Source organism: Narcine bancroftii, chromosome 4 (assembly GCF_036971445.1).
Source record: "Narcine bancroftii isolate sNarBan1 chromosome 4, sNarBan1.hap1, whole genome shotgun sequence".
NCBI lineage: Eukaryota > Metazoa > Chordata > Chondrichthyes > Torpediniformes > Narcinidae > Narcine > Narcine bancroftii.
Window position 1 is genome coordinate 27,260,578 of NC_091472.1, and position 16,066 is coordinate 27,276,643.

General features: G+C 41.0%; 1 protein-coding gene across 1 annotated transcript in view; it reads left to right on the forward strand.

The window, feature by feature from the left end:
- ryr2a (ryanodine receptor 2a (cardiac)) overlaps positions 1-16,066 on the forward strand; it is a 612,110-nt gene that overhangs the window by 98,011 nt on the left and 498,033 nt on the right. Inside the window, exons 10-15 of the mRNA XM_069936123.1 lie at positions 5,000-5,074; positions 7,858-8,014; positions 10,266-10,430; positions 11,222-11,343; positions 13,628-13,811; positions 14,054-14,189. Coding sequence (XP_069792224.1) covers positions 5,000-5,074; positions 7,858-8,014; positions 10,266-10,430; positions 11,222-11,343; positions 13,628-13,811; positions 14,054-14,189 — 839 coding nt within the window. The remainder of the gene's footprint in view (positions 1-4,999; positions 5,075-7,857; positions 8,015-10,265; positions 10,431-11,221; positions 11,344-13,627; positions 13,812-14,053; positions 14,190-16,066) is intronic.

Sequence of the window (16,066 nt, forward strand, 5' to 3'; positions counted from 1 at the left end):
TCTGGAAGAAGATGAAGGGCAATTGGCAGGAAAAGTAAATAATGTTGTTCTTAAAGATGAGGGAAAACAGGGATTAAAAATTGGGAAATCCCTGAAATTCATATATTTTAATGCCAGGAGTATTGTAAAAAAGGTGGATGAGCTGAAGGTGTGGATTGATACTTGGAAGTATGATGTGGTAGCGATTAGTGAGACATGGTTGCAGGAGGGATGTGATTGGCAACTGAATATCCCTGGGTTTCGTTGCTTTAGGTGTGATAGAGTCGGAGGGGCAAGAGGAGGTGGGGTTGCATTGCTTGTCAAGGAAAATATTACAGCGGTGCCTAGGAAGGATAGATTAGAGGGCACTGAAGAAGGTTTTCAAGGATTGCAGAGGGATTTGGGCTGCTTAGAAAAGTGGGCTGAAAAATGGCAGATGGAATTTAATGCTGATAAGTGTGAGGTGCTTCATTTTGGTAAGAAGAATCAGAATAGGACATACGTGGTAAATGGGAGAGCATTGAGGAATACAGAAGAGCAGAAAGATTTAGGAGTGACGGTACATCGTTCCCTGAAGGTAGAAACTCACGTGAATAGGGTGGTGAAGAAGGCTTTTAGTATGCTGGCCTTTATCAATCATTGCATGGAATATAGGAGTTGGGAGGTGATGTTGAGACTGTATAAGACGTTGGTGCGGCCTAATTTGGAGTTCTGTGTGCAGTTCTGGTCGCCTAATTAGAGGAAGGATATAAACAGAGTGGAGAGAGTGCAGAGAAGGTTTACCAGAATGTTACCTGGGTTTAAGCATCTAGAGTATAGGGAGAGATTGGACAGATTAGGTCTTTATTCTTTGGAGCGTAGAAGGTTGAGAGGGGATTTGATAGAAGTATTTAAGATTATGAAAGGGATAGACAGAGTGGATGTGGATAGAATATTTCCGTTAAGAGGAGGAAAGATTAAAACAAGAGGACATGAGTTAAGAATTAAGGGGCAGAGGTTTAGAGGTAACATGAGGGGGAACTTCTTTACTCAGAGAGTGGTAGCCGTGTGGAATGATCTTCCGGGAGAAATAGTGGCGGCGGAGTCAATTGTATTATTTAAGAAAAGGTTGGACAGGTCTATGGATGAGAAGAAGATGGAGGGTTATGGGCATTGTGCAGGGAGGTGGGACTAGAAAGGGGTGTTTGGTTCAGTGCGGACTAGAAGGGCCTAATGGCCTGTTTCCGTGCTGTAATTGTTATGTTATGTTATGTTAATAGTGATGAAGAAGTTGTATTCAGCTGGAATCAGTGGGAATCAGTGGAATCAGTGGGAATCAGCTGGAATCAGTGGAATCAGTGGGAATCAGCTGGAATCAGTGGAATCAGTGGGAATCAGCTGGAATCAGTGGGAATCAGCTGGAATCAGTGGGAATCAGTGGAATCAGTGGAATCAGTGGGAATCAGTGGGAATCAGTGGGAATCAGCTGGAATCAGTGGGAATTAGCTGGAATCAGTGGGAATCAGCTGGAATCAGTGGGAATCAGTGGAATCAGTGGAATCAGTGGGAATCAGCTGGAATCAGTGGAATCAGTGGGAATCAGCTGGAATCAGTGGAATCAGTGGGAATCAGCTGGAATCAGTGGGAATCAGCTGGAATCAGTGGGAATCAGCTGGAATCAGTGGGCTCCAACTACATCTCACTCACTGAGAGTTGTTCTTACAGTGAACAATGAACGGGCCACCAATGAGCATAGGCTAACAGCCAATAGCCCAAAGATGGATATAAATTTGGAGAATGGGGGAGGCGAGGGAGTGAATGCAGAGCCATGCTCCTTCCCCTGCCCCTTCTTCCCTCCTCCTCCCAACTCTTCCACCATTTTATTCAGGAGCCTGCCTGCTTTTTACTCATAGGTTGAACTTGTAACAGAAGCAGACTCCTCAATATGAGACCCAGGGAAAAATGATCGAAGCCCAGATCAAGTGGATGCATTTGATGGAGAATCTTAAGGAACAGGCTTGAAAAGATTGAGAAGATAAGCTAAACACGAGCCTAAGGTCCCTGCCATTAAAGGCGAGGATACACGAAGTATCAGAATAGGAAGAATAGTTTTCATGGGAAACATCGAGAGCCTTGACCTTGGAGGGCTTTGAACAAGAGAACCATAAAGTTATAGCACTGGTATACAGGGAAATAGCCTATGTCAAAAAACAGGGGTGAAAGGTTGGATTTGAAAAGAGGTTTGGTGGATTCAGAGTTTATGGAGCTTGTGCCTTTGTACAAAGCTTTGGAACAGCAGTTAGAAATTGTATGTTGAGCCCTGAGATCCATTTGATGAGAATCACTGGGAAAGTGGAATGTCAAGTTCAGGTTTTTATTATGGGTTATTTGTTTGAGATCGATACCCACAAGAGCCTATCTTCCACTTCCTGTCTTGCAGCAAATAACTTCATTTTGGTTGCCAGGTGCAGATCAGAATTGGGGTTACCCAAGACTTATACTGGAGGTTAAATCCCAGAGCCTCTTTTGCAAAGCTTCAGATGAAACTGCAGAGGGTTGTGAGCATGGCTCAGGACATCTCACACAGCTCCCTCCCCTCCATCACCTCCATCCCTAATTCCTGCTGCCAAGCTTCAGATGAAACTGCAGAGGGTTGTGAGCATGCTCAGGACATCTCACACAGCTCCCTCCCCTCCATCACCTCCATCCCTAACTCCTGCTGCCAAGCTTCAGATGAAACTGCAGAGGGTTGTGAGCATGGCTCAGGACATCTCACACAGCTCCCTCCCCTCCATCACCTCCATCCCTAACTCCTGCTGCCAAGTTTTAGATGAAACTGCAGAGGGTTGTGAGCATGGCTCAGAACATCTCACACAGCTCCCTCCCCTCCATCACCTCCATCCCTAACTCCTGCTGCCATGGAAAACCACCATTGTAGTAAAATCAAGTCAAGACACGTCAAATTCATTGTCACCTGATTGTTCAAGTACAGCCCCACTGGCCCTCGGTGCAAAGCATGTAGACACACAACCAGACATAACACATATTACAGGCAAGTGATACATATGCAGGACAAGTATTCATCTAGACAAATAAATAAATAAGTGACTATGGTTTCATAATATGAGAGTCTCAGATGGTTCGTGTGAGCAGTTCCTTTAGTCGTTCAGCATTCTCATGAAATGCTTATTTCACTCTGGCCACACTCCCTTCAAACCCCAATGACAGGAAGAAGATACACGAGTATGAGATCACGCACTGCCAGTATCAGATTCCTGAATGAACTGCAGAATAGTAATAATGCTCTCTACCATCTGATCTCTCTCAGTAACGGGTATAAGCTGCTCACAAAACAACCTCTATCGCTCTACATGTGGCAGTAAACTTGCTTTTGAACTTGCATGCAGTTTCAGATTCCAACATAGTTGTTGGGGCCATGCAACTTCTTCAGAGCTTTCAGAGATTGACTCTGTGAGGTGAGGCTTCTCAGTGGGTCAGCGGGATTTGAGTCACATGTGAAGAAGGATGCAGGAAAAGGGTTCTAAAACCACTTGCAGAATACATCTGTTCCGTTCTCTCAGGATAATAGAGTGGAAGGTCTAAAATGTAGCAGTGCCTCAAATGGACAAGCACGGATTCAGCTTGTTGACATCCAAGGAGAAAGTGACTTTGCTTTAGATCCAAATATATGTCTAATTTAGGGTAAAATTGTTTGATATGGACAAATACATGAAAGCTGCTGATTTACCTTGACTTGTGAAAGAATATTGGAAAGATATTCACTGGATGGTGCATTAGCCTTTTGTTGCATCTCATACAATGCAGCAGCATTCCCTCTGTAGGTGCGACAATATTTAGTTAATGGGAAATTAACATGATAATGTGCTATTTATAATCCTGCACAGTGAATGGTTTACAATTCTAAATAAAATACAGGTTTTCTGTTGCCTGTTGCAGCAATTAGTGCAGTAAAAATAAATGGGTTAAAATTGATTCTTCCACTATTTTGACAGAAATATATTTACCATGGTGTTGACATGAGGAATTTTGACTCCTAAAGGGAGAAGCTGCTTTATTTTTCTCTTCGTGATGTGAGAAATGTATGAATAGAGACAGTTCGTGCTCCATTAAGGGACATGATTATATATACAAGGCTAGGACAAGAAAGCAGAACTTTTGGGTAAAAAGACGTCAATTTAAAACAGAGATGCAGAAAAATTTCTTTTGTCAGAGGGTCATGAATGTGTGGAAATTGTTGCCACCAGCAGCTACGGAAGCAAGGTCATTGGGTGCATTTAAAGCAGAGATTGACAGGTATTTGATTAGTTAGGGCTTCGAGTGTTACAGGGAGAAGGCTGGGAGTGGGGCCAAGTGGGAGGCTAGATCTTGCCGAAGCAGACTTGATGGGCCAGTGGGCCTACTTCTGCAAGATTGACAGGTATTTGATTAGTCAGGGCTTCAAGTGTTACAGGGAGAAGGCTTGGGAGTGTGGCCAAATGGGAGGTTGGATCTTGCCGAAGCAGAGTTGATGGACCAGTGGGCCTACTTCTGCACCTATATCTTGTGACTTTCTGACCAACATAACAACTTGCTATTTTGTAAAGTAGGGATATGGTTGCATCTAATATCTTGGACATAATACTGAATGTTTTCAGAATGTAAATAGTATTTACAGTGTAGGGCAAAACTAGCAAACACTGAAGGAGATCTGTACAAGGTGAGGGGAGGAAAGTTTAAGGGAAACATCAAAGGTAAGTTTTTTCACAGAGAGTGGTGACTGCCTTCAATGCCAAGCTGGCACAATAGGGACATTTAAAAGACTCTTAGACAGGCACAAAGATGAAAGTAAAATAGAGGGTTATGGGTGTGAGGTAGGGAAGGTTTAGTTTGTTAACTAGGTTTATATATGGAATTTTTGCACAACATTGTGGCTGAAGGGCCCGTACCATGATGTAATGTTCTATTTGACAAATTAGTTAAGGCACAAATCAACATTAAAGCCAAGGCAATTCAATTCGAACTCTCTGCAATGTTCTTCCAGGACAGTCCATTATGAAGGTGGGGCAGTGTCCATTCACGCTCGATCTTTGTGGCGACTGGAGACGTTGAGGGTTGCGTAAGTAGCAAACTTGATTGCTTTTTTCCTAAAGTTGGATGAAAAATGTCAGAGGTTAAATTTCAACCCCTCATAAAAGGTTGATTGGGGATGTGTCACAAGTTAAATTGCCCAAAATTGAATTGTGAATTGAAGCAATCCATGCCCAATTTTAACAGAGGCAGTGGTGAGCGGCCAATCTTTTTGCAGAAAACAGAGACGGTCTGCCTTCATTTTAGCATCATTTCCTTTTTAACCATCGGTTGCCAGATCTGCTTGTAGGGGTATTTTCATCTGAATAATCGAATGAATAATCCCTTCTACCAGGTCCATTGTCTCTCCCTTTGACCACTCTGGAACAATATGTAAACCCTACCAGGCAGCTCCACCTACATTTGTTCCCCTAATTATCAACATGTGATCTCTGAATGGGAGAATGGCATTAAGATGCACTTGTTTTATTGAAAAAAAAGAGATGTGGTGGGGGGGGGGGGTAGGGTGGTGCAGATCACCTTCTCTTGCCTCTATTTCTGCAGAGGGGTTATGTTGGAAACTTCTTGTTTTGTTCTGACAACAGCAAAGCTCTTATGGCCTTGATCTCTTCTTGTAGAGAGGACCACAGAGGGTGCTTTCAGCCCTGCTGAACAGCTTCTGAGTGTGACTCATTTCATGCTGTTCACTGATGCTTCAAGGTAGCAATGCTGTGTGCGTGTCACAATATGCAGTGAACAAATTCAGAAGAGGTTCATCCTGGAAGCATCCAGGTGTCTGATCTTTTGGTCGGGAGATCCCTGGAGACTGACAATGAACATGGTCCAATTTAGGAATGAAATACATGGCCTTCATTCATTGCCAATCCATTCTCGCAGCATTATGCTCCTTTGAGAGCTTTAACATACATTTATTAAAAAGCAACAGCCCTACCCCACGTCCTCTGTTTTTGAGTGCAGCAGCCGAGGATTTTGTGAGTGGTTGGTTTTGCTCAGATTTGTATTATGTCATTTTCCAATTTTTATTGTATCCCAACAAGCTGATGCTGATTGACTGGAAATTAGCTGTGATTTAATTTCCTCTGTCTTTGACCCTCTCGTGAATCTTTCCTTTTGTACTTTCTTCTCCCCCATGCTTACAACACGACACATCTTTAACTATCTCAATCCTGATGAAAGATCACTGACCTTTTTCCTTCTGCAGATTCACTGAGAGTTTCAAGGTCACATGCCCTTTAACATCATTAATTAATTGGAATTTTGTTTTGGGTTCCAAAACGTTCGGTGTGGTAGCATAATTGGGTGGAATGGGCCTCTACTGTATTGTAAATTAAAAAAAATAATTTCTAGCTAAGGTTAATATGGTAAAAAAGTGTAAAAGTGGAATGTAAAGTCAAAATGGCTCAATGTAAGGCAATTGAGGATTTGAATTGGTCATAAATTAAGAAATTATACAACCCGATGAGAATTAAAGGTAATGAAGTGTGTACATTCATTGCATATTAATGAAGTTCAGACTATCCACTTGAACACCTGTCTCTGACCAAAATACATGCAGTATGCAGCTATGGCAAATAATTCGCATTGATGAGTAAGTTAAATGGTGATGCATTTTCAAGAGTGGCTTTTGCCTGAATCACTTAAAAATTTTTAAAAATTGACATGAATGGACTCCAGTCTTCCCATTGATGGAAGGGTGAAGAACCAGGGAACAGAGATTTTTAATGGGTGGCAAGGGAATCAAAAGGAGTTATGCATTGGCCAACAGAATCTTTCCTCCACATCCTCCACCAATTGCGGTAATAGATCAGAACTTGAAACAAAAGTTGCAGGGCTTTGGGGAAGGAGTAGGGAGTAACACCAGCTGCAGTACTCATGGAAAGAGTTGGTATGGACCTAAGGGGGTCAGCTCTCCTCCCTCTGTGCTGCTATCATCTTGTGATTCATTTATAGAACACGGGACAGCTCTTCGGCCCAAGGTGTCTATGCCAACCATGATGCTGAAGTAAAGAGTCTCTTTTCCCTGAACATGATCGATATCCCTCCATTCCCTGAAGATCACAGAGAGTGGTGACTGCCTTCAATGCCAAGCTGGCACAATAGGGACATTTAAAAGACTCTTAGACAGGCACAAAGATGAAAGTAAAATAGAGGGTTATGGGTGTGAGGTAGGGAAGGTTTAGTTTGTTAACTAGGTTTATATATGGAATTTTTGCACAACATTGTGGCTGAAGGGCCCGTACCATGATGTAATGTTCTATTTGACAAATTAGTGTATCTTACGGCCTCCTAAATGCTACTATCATGTTTGCTTCCACCACTACCAATGGCAGCACATTTCAAGCACCCACCACTTTCTGTGTAATGAAAAAAAAAACTTGCCCTGCCTATCTCCTTTAAACTCCCTCACCCCACCCTTCATCGAACATTAGACATTTTTACCCTGTCTGTGCCTCTCGTAGTTTTATGACCTTCCTTCAGATCTCCCTCCAGTCGCTCGTGCTCAAGAGAAGAAAACTCAGGTTTGTCCAACCTCTGTAGCTCGTCCCCTCTAATTGAGGCAGCGTCCCCAGAAGACTCTTCTGCACCCAAAGACCCTGCAAAGCAGTGACCAAAATTCTATGAAATAAAACTATATTTAAAAAGTCAGTTGCAAATGTATTGCTGTTACTGACAACACTGGAGGATCATACAGGTTCCTACCGTCACTATATGGAGAATTAATTGGTCATGTCTAATTTTTGTTCACTAGATTTGGATTGTCCTGATTGTATACTAAATGAATATTAGGTGGCTTCAATTGATTTCTTGCAGATGGAGTGGAAGCCACATCAGATGGGGCCAGCCATTCAGACTGAGGCATGTTACAACTGGAAACTACTTAAGCCTCATTGATGAGAAAGGGCTTCTTCTCATGGGAAAGGAGAAAGCTGATGTTAAAAGCACAGCTTTTTGTTTCAGATCATCCAAGGTATGCTGGAACAATTGCTTTGCACCCCAGTTTGATCAGATTAGTCCCCTCATCATTTTCAGAATCAGGGAATGTGGGTTTAAACTTGGACAAAGAAATGTGAAGGGACAATTGAGGTTCAAAGATTACAATAACGGCATAGACTGGACTAACCAGACAAGAATGACAATAGATATCGTTAAAGAAAAGGGGGAAAAAAAAAGAATAGGACATTTGAGGTTGAGACCATTATTTTCAGGGGGAACCATTGGGGCAATTCTAATTTTTGGTGATAAGTTGTGTGGCAAAATGGAGACTGTTGTTGAAGGTGACTGTGACTTATCATTGCTTATAAAAAGGAAGTTAAAGGTATTTGACAAGTAGTTTTTTTTTACAAATTCTTTTTCATAAATTCCTATCAAAATTGAAGATTACCCATATTATGCCTTAATATATACCGTTAGTATAATGCTTAGTAAAATGCTGTTACAGGGCCAGCGACCCGGGTTCAAATCTGGCATTGTCTGCAAGGAGTTTGTATGTTCTCCCCATGTCTGTGTAGGTTTCTTTCCATCCATCAAAGTGAACGAGGTTGTAGGTTAATTGGGTGTGATTGGGCATCACAGGCTCCTTGGCTGGAAGGGCCGGTTACTATGCTGTATGTCTAAATTTGTCTTAATTAATTTGATTCTGAATCAGAGAAACTAAACCATTATAGATTTGCAAAAACATGATGATCCTCACATTTTCTTATTTAATATCTTTGATGAGCTTACTAAACCCAACAGTTTTCTGGGAAATATGATCTTGCTTCAAGTGAAGGGTTTTGTACAATTGTTTGTTATTGGCACAACAGATGGACTAAAGTATCCATTTGGAGCACCTTACTTTCTTCTGCTTCTGTCCTGGATTCTTTTCAAGTGGCTATAATAAGATCCATAATGTGGGTGTTCTTCATGGCATGCCTGAGCTGAAGGATTGGACATGGAAGATTCTTTTAAAAACCCAGATGCCCTCTCCCACACACATGCTGAATCTTTTTAATTTGTTGCTGGTGTTTTGTTATTTTAGCCAAAAGTTGTCATGAATGCACTGCTTAGTTTGCCGAAATAGTGAATTGCTTTAAATCTCATCTCTTAAAGGTATGTTATGTAAAAAAAATATGATGTAAAATGTTGGGCTCAAGAACTGAAAGCTGACATTGGGGATTGACAAGGTAGCCTTGATTTGTAAAAAAAAATTGGAAATTGATTAATGGCATGAATTGTTAAAAACCGGCCTCTGCTTTACTAATGGTAGGACCGAAGTTTATATACAGTACTTTTCCATCTTAACAGCAGGTATACAAAAAGAAAAAAAAAATCAATTCACAATGTTTAATAGGCTCGGACTTGTTTGGAAATTAACTGTGGAAGAGAAGTAGATTTTGATCTAAAAGGAAGTCTGATTGTTTTTGGGAAAAAAAATCTCTAGGTGCATTAATGTTGGCCTGAATGTGACGCTGGATGCACCATGAAGTTGACTGGACTAACAAAGTAACAACTTGTCATCATTTAGACAGGTCCTTCCAGTTCACGCCCATGCTGCCCAAATACCCCAATTAACCTACGGCCCCAATATGTTTTGAAGGGTGGAAGGAAACGAGCACCCAGTGGAAACCTACGCCAACAGGGGGAAAGCCTGACAGTCAGCGCTGGATTCAAACCCGGGTCGCTGGCGCTGTGATAGTGTTGCGCCAATTGTGCTGTGCCGTCATGGGCAATAAATGCTGCCAGCAATGTACACATTCTGTGAACCAATAACTTCTAAATTTCACAAGAGCTGTCACATTTACTGTAGTACAATATAACCTCATCATTATTCCTGCCATTGATCCAAGAGCAATGATAATTCAATCAGATTTAAAAATTGCATATATAGCTCTATTATTTAAAGAAAGAGAGAAGGGGAGAAGTTATAATGACCAACAAGAGTCAATTTACTTAAGCTGTGGCTGAGTTACTGATATCTATAATCTGCAGAATGAACCAGCATATCGAGCTTTTAAATTCATTTATTCTCAAGATGTGAACATTGCTGGAAATGCAAGCATTTATCATTCATCCCTAATCGTCCAAAATGAAGTTTAAAATGTTTTTGTTGGTGCAGTTACATCAATCCTTTCCAGCATTTATCCTGAGATATTTCATTCTGTTTGGACACTAAAAACATTTGACTGTTCACTTTTTCTTAAGCAGAAGAATTGTTGAAGAATAATGTGATTAATTTTCAGGAAAAACTGGATGCAGGAATCAGAAAAGAAGTTGATGGTATGGGATCTCCAGAGATAAAATATGGTGATTCTGTATGCTTTATCCAGCACGTGGACACGGGACTGTGGCTCACCTATCAGTCCATAGATGCCAAATCAGCTCGGATGGGAACAGCTCAACGTAAAGTAGGTGTTTTTTTTATTTTGGCCTGGTCGCTGTTGACATGGCTGAATTTCTGGCATTGTTTCTCATTTTGACTTCATGAATATCATGCTCTTTGAGGTGACTGTTCCGGTTTACATTGAGCACTCAGCACATGAACTGGCCTTTTGGCCCACATGTCTGTGCTGAACATGTTCTAAAGCTCTACCATTCACATTTGTTAGATATCCTTCCATCTCCTTCAAATTTATCCATCTATCTCGAAGCTTCTTAAATGCTGCAGTTGTACCTGCTTTCACCAGTACTCCTGGCAGCCTATTCCAGGCACCTAACACACCCTGTTAAAATATTTGCTCCGTATATCTCCCTTAAACTAGCTCCCCCTCACCTTAAACACATGACCTTTTAGTGTGTGATACTTTTGCCCTGGGAAACAGATCCTGATTGTTGAATGCCTGCCTTTAAAATTTTTAAAGGGAGGGAATAATTTCACACAATGTTCCTCAGTTCATCGCTGGAAGGAAACCTGTGAGATCTTCACCATTTACCTCATCAGCCATTCTCTGGCATTCCTTAGTGAAAGTCTGATTCATGGTATATTGGTGATGAGGGTGTGTTTGTTGAATTTATTTTACACAGGATCTTCCAAGTTCACATTCAGACAAGAGATGAACACCAGAAGCTGAATCCTGTTGTCTGTTGATGTAATATTTATTTACCTAATTTTTATCAGGAGAGAGAAAAGCCACTTTATTAATTGAAAAGAAGAGGGGAAAGTAATAAATAATAGTTGCCATTTTTTAAACAATTTCAGGCCATAATGCATCATGAAGGTCACATGGACGATGGGTTAACTCTCTCACGCTCTCAACACGAGGAATCAAGGACTGCACGTGTTATACGCAGCACTGTCTTTCTCTTCAACAGATTTATTGGGTATGATTTTGATTCTTGTCGATTCTTAGGTTGGAGCAGGCAGATCTGGGATATATTCCTGGAGTGCCTCAACTTCATGGATTTCTCTGTGTGTACTTTTGAAATCTGTGAATCGTGTGAAAGGATCCTCAATAGGGGTGGGGTGTGGAGACTCATTGTTATGGAGACAGCGGAAGGACCGTATGGTATCCTGGCATGCCAAGAACCCGTGGAGGTGTTGGTGAAGGGGGAACGAAGGTAAGGAATGTTTAATCTCAGAGAGGAGAAGGTCAGGGGGTAGTGATGACTAGGCAGGGGTCAGTTGGAGATGGCGAGTAGGGGAAGCTGAGAGTTAAAGGGGTCGGGGGGCAGGTGAAGGGTAAAAAAAAATAGGTACGTGGAGCGGAGAAGTCAAGACGGTTGATGTTTTGGCAGTAGCTGGAAATGAAAAGGTACAGAGCGGATCTTTTGGCCTGCTGAGTTTTCCAGCATTTTTGTACATTGCATTTGACATCACAGCCACTTTTTTGGTGCAGTACAAAATGTGGGGAATCTCCTTGATGATTAGGTGATCAGTTCAGAGGAGTTTTATTTTCAGCTTTACCCACAACTAAGAAAATGAACCTTTGTGAAACACATTCTGCCTGTTTTTCATGCACAGTGAATTTGATTTGAAAATGGACATTTATCTTTTTATTTAAAATGATTTGATTGATCCATTAAAATAACAGGTAGCAAATTACCTGATCATTTTGAGAATTTGTGATTTAATGTACCATTGGAAATTTCTGCTCTGTTGGATTGATTAATGTGCTGGTTGGCTCCTGAGATACGGATAGGTGCTTGGCAAGGACATCCAGTGTCATCAGGCACTAAGATATTATGCATACTATGCAAAGTGTAGTGACCATCTTCCTAATAGTCACCTGGAGAGCTTGGAATGTCCTTGTTTATGACTCGTTCATCGAAAAAGAGCCATGACAAAGTTGAATAGAGTTTTCCAAGGTTTATTAGTTCTTATCTGGGTTATTACTTATCAACTTTGATATACGATTAAAAGATACCTAATACCATACTTGAGACGATATTTAATAAGCCATTTGAAACGTTATTTGAAATGGTCAATAAAGTTTCAGGCTTATTCCAAGACCTCCATCTTCTCAGAATTCAAAACTGATGGTCTTATCTCAAAACCACAAGCTGCAAAGACAGAACCTCTAAAATGAATGCAAAACACACTGCTGGCCAAGACTGGCAGCCCAAGTATACAAGTGATTTTAGGTTATTTTAATCCTACACAATTTTGTTTTGCTCTAATGTCCACTATCCTCATTAAACTCTCAAATGCCACTGAGATAATTTCTGCCTTTGAACAACATTATTGGGGCTAACACCAGCCACATATAAACAATGGGTGCTTCACCCACTCAACCTCTTCAACAATGTAACTATGGCATTTTCAGGATATTCTAAGCCATTAATACGATTTCAAAATCATCCCGTATATAATCTGCTAGGCTAAACTGGGGAATTGGCAGGAACTGAGATCTACCCAAGACCAAGAATCAACAAGACCCAAGTGAGGCTTCCTGTGTCTCAGTTGCATGAAAATGGGAAAGTTTTAATTGGCCTGGTATCCACGTCTCAAAGGAAGGTTTGAAAAGTGATTTCCACATGATGCTTTCTCAGCATTTGAACAGTTACCTGAGCTCTGCTGGCAACAATCAATAGCCAATCTTCTCACTCATACAGTTTTTACAAAAGATGTGGATTCAAACCTCCAGAGGCTGACGTTGAAGTGGAGCATCCCTGCTGAATGGAAGTTGTGTCAGATACACCCTGTATATGTCAATGCCGCATTCTGTGGCTCTTTTGTGAATGAGAATAGGGGAGTTGTTCCCTGCATTCTTAGCGACATCACTAAAATGGATTATTTGTGGGAACTTGCTGTGCAGAATTTGGCTACTGTGGTTCCTGCATTATATTTCCTTTAAAACATTTAAAATAAAGAGAATATAAAAAAAAAATCAGCTACTTTTTTTTATGAACAAATATGCTGATGAGAAACAAATTCCTGATGCGGCTCAATTGGCCTCTGCCAGATTTCCAAAGTCATGAGTACCAGTTGGTGTACTTGAGGTTGACTTGGCAGGAGTCCTGCGTTGCTAGAAAATGCGCCAGGTGTGTCTGAATGTATGACTCTCAGTCTTCCCCAAAGGATGACAGAGAAACAATTGCTGATGGCAAAGTTAAGATCTCCTTTGCTTCATTTGATGGATGGGCATTGAGCTTGTTGTATTTTCAGGGGCCTCGATGCTCTCAATAAACAGGGAAAGTCCACGGCTGTTGATTTGCCCATTGAATCGGTAAGCCTGAGCTTGCAGGATCTAATTGGCTACTTTCAGCCACCTGATGAACACCTGGAACATGAAGAGAAACAGAACAGATTGAGAGCATTGAAGAACAGACAAAATCTTTTCCAGGAAGAGGTAAACGGCTGAGTTACTTATACTTTCATTACCATTCTGTGCTGATTTGTTTGGCCTAAGGTTATGCTTGATGCACTATGTCTGCAAAATTGCACATACAAAATGCAACCCACTTCCATTTCATTTTAACCCTATCTAATGTCAAGCCATATGAGAAGTAAATGCAAAACAAATTGAACAGATGCAGATAAACTTGCTGAAAAGAGGATTCACAGCTTTTATCTTTGTACATTCACTTTCAGGGAATGATTAACCTTGTTCTTGAGTGCATCGATCGTCTTAACATGTACAGTAGTGCGGCCCATTTTAGTGACGTAGCTGGGAAGGAAGCTGGAGAGTCCTGGCGAGCAATTCTAAACTCATTGTACGAGCTCCTTGGTAAGATGTGGTCTCAGCTTTTGTTTCTTAATTCAAATTGAAATATTTCTTACAGCCCATCTCACTCGGGTGTTTTAACACGGCAAGTGGCAGTGTTTTCCACTCGCAGTTCAGCTGAAGGATTTTTCTCAGAGAAGTTTTAAGACATTTTGAAGATTATTTTGGGCATTTAAAGATGTTGTTTAAAAAAAAAAGTTTGAGCTGGCCAATAAGTTGAAAATACCAGTTTTTGCAAGGGTAGAGCTTTTCTGTCAGTTGCTCTCACAGGATAGAAGTGGACACCCTGCCATGACTTGAAGGAGCGGATGCTGCAACTTGCTGGCGCGATCGGCTGGTTGACTGAGGCACATCTTTACAATGTCGAACTAATACACCTGCATTAAGAATATGCAGTTTAAAAGACAAAAGGCAGTGCAAAATGAAAAACAATTTGAAACAAAAACAGTATTATTGTCTTTAATTATGTAAAGTTCACTTTAATCAGATAATTCTTGTAACTTACAAAGTTTAAATTTAAATTTGAACCCTGGTTACGGGTGCTGTAATGCTAACCATGCCACCAACATAATTAAACCCCCCTTCCCCCAGGTCTACAGATAAAACCTGATTAATATACTTAATACTATTAAAGATAAAGGCTGTTCCACGGCAGGCTTTGGGAGACACCTTGGAGAGTTCCCCAGTGGTGAGCAGCATCAGCCGACTCTTAATCCTGCGCAGCGACATTTTATTCAAACTCAACTTTATTCAAACAGCTGCTGTGGGCGAGACACGACTGGGGTGGTCTGCTAGCTGAATGTTTGCTCCCATCACCAAGGGTTTGTATGTGGCTTTAGAGAACATTTACTCTTACAATTTTAAACTTTTATTTCATTTTTGATTTACTCTTATTTATTCCATCCATCTATCTTGTCTATTGATCTCTACTCATCCATCTATTTATTTATTTCTTCTATCCTGCAAGACAGTTCATAGCAGGAACTGTTTCACTCGGTCATAATGAACTAGAACCCACAAACTGATTAGCATCTGTGCTAATGCTGGGAAAGCAACTTCTTCCACCCTATCGTGGAGGATCTAACATATTGCTAAATGGTGGCAGGAAAAAAAAACATTGCTGTTGGTAAGCTCTGAGCTGGACTTTACTTCTGCAGAGTGGAGTGGAGCAGATGCACCCAACATTGCTTTAAATCTTCAACTGAATGAGGCCTTTCAGTTCTGTTATATTATCAAGAAATATTACATTGGAGACGGCAAAATCCTGCTTCTTGGAATTGTTGAAGGAAACTTAGAGTAGGCTTGTCTTCTTGATCTTCCTTTCCAGATACCAAGATACAAGTAGCTATGGTATTGGACAGAACCTGAATCACATTCCCCATTATTCTCTGGGAAAGGTCGGAAGCTGATGCTCTCTCATGTGGAATTCTGTTCTGCTGGACCAGTCCAAATCAAATATCTGCCTGAAATTCAGTCTCATTCAGATTTCAGATCTCAGATTTCTTGTCAGAGTACATACATGACATCACATAAAATCCTGAGATTCTTTTTTCCTCTGGGCGAGGCAGAAGTACCACTTATTAGTAGTGCAAAAAACAACTGTACACAACGTATACATGCAAACAAAGAAATGTAAACAACTGACTGTGCAATACAAAGAAGAAAAAAAACCCAATAAACTGCAAAAGAAAGAGACCTTAAATGAGTCTCTGATTGAGTTTGTCATTGAGTGTCTGATGGTGGAGGGGTAGCAGTGGTTCCTGAACCTGGTGGTGCGAGTTTTGATGCTGCTTTTCCTCTTTCCTGATGGTAGCAGCAAGAACAGAGCATGTGCTGGGTGGTGTGGAATCTTGATGATCACTGCTGCAATCCCTGTATAT